At 36.7% G+C, this 1,848-nt stretch overlaps 1 protein-coding gene across 1 annotated transcript in view; it reads right to left on the bottom strand.

Annotated features, from left to right (window-relative positions):
* LOC104498347 (cytokine receptor-like factor 2) overlaps positions 1–1,334 on the bottom strand; it is a 10,166-nt gene extending 8,832 nt beyond the window's left edge. The window contains exon 1 of the mRNA XM_010141704.1: positions 1,262–1,334. Within this exon, the coding sequence (XP_010140006.1) occupies positions 1,262–1,334 (73 nt within the window). The remainder of the gene's footprint in view (positions 1–1,261) is intronic.
* Positions 1,335–1,848: the final 514 nt, after the last annotated feature.

The following is a 1,848-nucleotide window of genomic DNA, read 5'->3' on the forward strand; positions in this document are numbered from 1 at the left end:
AAGAGCTTGAGGGGTGGGGGTGGAGAAATAAATTTCCCTGATTATGCATACACAACCATGAGCAAGAATATGAGCAAGTACATTCCACCCCCAAGCAACTTTTCAAAGTTTATCACTAAGAAAAAATACTGTCGAAGGGGAATATTGCAAAAAGTTTGAATGTCATGGAACAGATAAAAAAAGAGAAAAAGGAGAGGTAGAATGTCAATCTGCAAAGATAATAGAATGGAACATGCATGTACTGGAACAGTTGTAACCTCATCTGAAACATAACAAAGAAGAAAAACCACTTCTGATTTCCTTACATTGATGAAACCTGATAAGTAACCACATGTTGAACTTCCACATATTGCAGCACACTTTATAGAAACTACTGGAGAACAAGATGCAGATCTGAGCTTACAGTCTTTAGTTACCCTTAATACTACTTATATATGAGAATAGTTTCATTTCACTAACAGGAACACATGTAGGCAGAAGTGCAACTCCTTGTGCACAAGACTACTGAATTGAATGCTCGGGACAGAGACTGAATAGCAGACCTCTTTTCAAGAGAATGAACAAGCCAGCAAGAGCTTTTTATAGACATTTTGAGACAAAGCATAATCGTTATAACGTAATTCATATCACCTATCAAACTGAGTGGCTTTTCTTTTCAGAAGATCACCAACCATTGCTAGGCATCCATTTATCTTTGGCAAGCTTTATGTAATGGTGTTGTAGACAAACACATGAAACAGAGATGTTCTTATATTTAGGTAGCCTAATAACCGGTCTTTATTGTCGTTAATTTTGCTGTTTAATACTCTTTTTACCTTGATGCTTTCTCTGGTGCAAGGTGCTGCTGGATGTTTTTCCATCATGTTCATTCTTCCAGAATACTAAGCGCTGAAGTCTTACCTGAAATCTGTTTTATCCATCTGTGTTCAATGTGAAGGGCAATCTTTTCTGGATGCAGTCTACTCTGTTATAACCAATGGCTTAGACAGTAAGTAGTCCTTCTTAAAGAATAGTCTTAAGCTTAGTGCGTTCTGCCTTGCTTTTTAATTAGAAACTAGCACAGAAATCAGTTATTATTATCATCATCATTGGGGTTTTTTAAAAATCCACTTTCATCTCTGCTGGATATCAATTTTTTTTAGTTAATTCTTTTCACCAAAAAAAAGTGTGAATATTGTAGCACATGAGCTAAAGTACGCACAGAAATATTGCTAACTGGTATATCAATTTCTTAAATAACTATTGGGGGATTTGGACTTACCAGAAGATTGTGACTGCGAAGCCAAGTTGCCCAGTGTGAAAATCATAGAACATGCTTGGAAGATGTGTCTCATGGTTGCAATAACACAGCAGACTGTAAAGAGATAAGTAATTGCAATCTCTGGACTTTACTATTTGATCACTTTATATCAGAGGCTGAAGGGAACTGGAGGAAATGACTACAGGAAATAAAAAATTGACATGTCTCTGTAAACAAATCAGAAGTGCAGGACTTTGGAATTCACACCTTCAGATTATGTTAAAAAATGAAAAATTAATTTCTCACGGTATGAGCATCTTTTTTTTTGTCAGCACTTTGCTTTACCTTTCCACAGTTGTGTCAGTCAGAGGTGACTGTAGCCCTGATCCAATCAAGGACCAGGTAGCTGTGCATAGCTGTGACCACATCTATCATTCATGAAGACTCTGACCTCAAAGTGCCCAGTGACCTGACTTCAGGTGCACTAGGCATGTGGATCGGAGTATAAACATTTTGTATGTGTCTCTCAAGTAGTAAGCAGTAGAGTGAACCTTGCCATTGAGTCACATTTTTACAAATTCCTATTAAAAATAACTTTTTCTAATATA

This window comes from Buceros rhinoceros, unplaced genomic scaffold (genome assembly GCF_000710305.1).
Source record: "Buceros rhinoceros silvestris isolate BGI_N320 unplaced genomic scaffold, ASM71030v1 scaffold33558, whole genome shotgun sequence".
In the NCBI taxonomy this organism is placed as follows: domain Eukaryota; kingdom Metazoa; phylum Chordata; class Aves; order Bucerotiformes; family Bucerotidae; genus Buceros; species Buceros rhinoceros.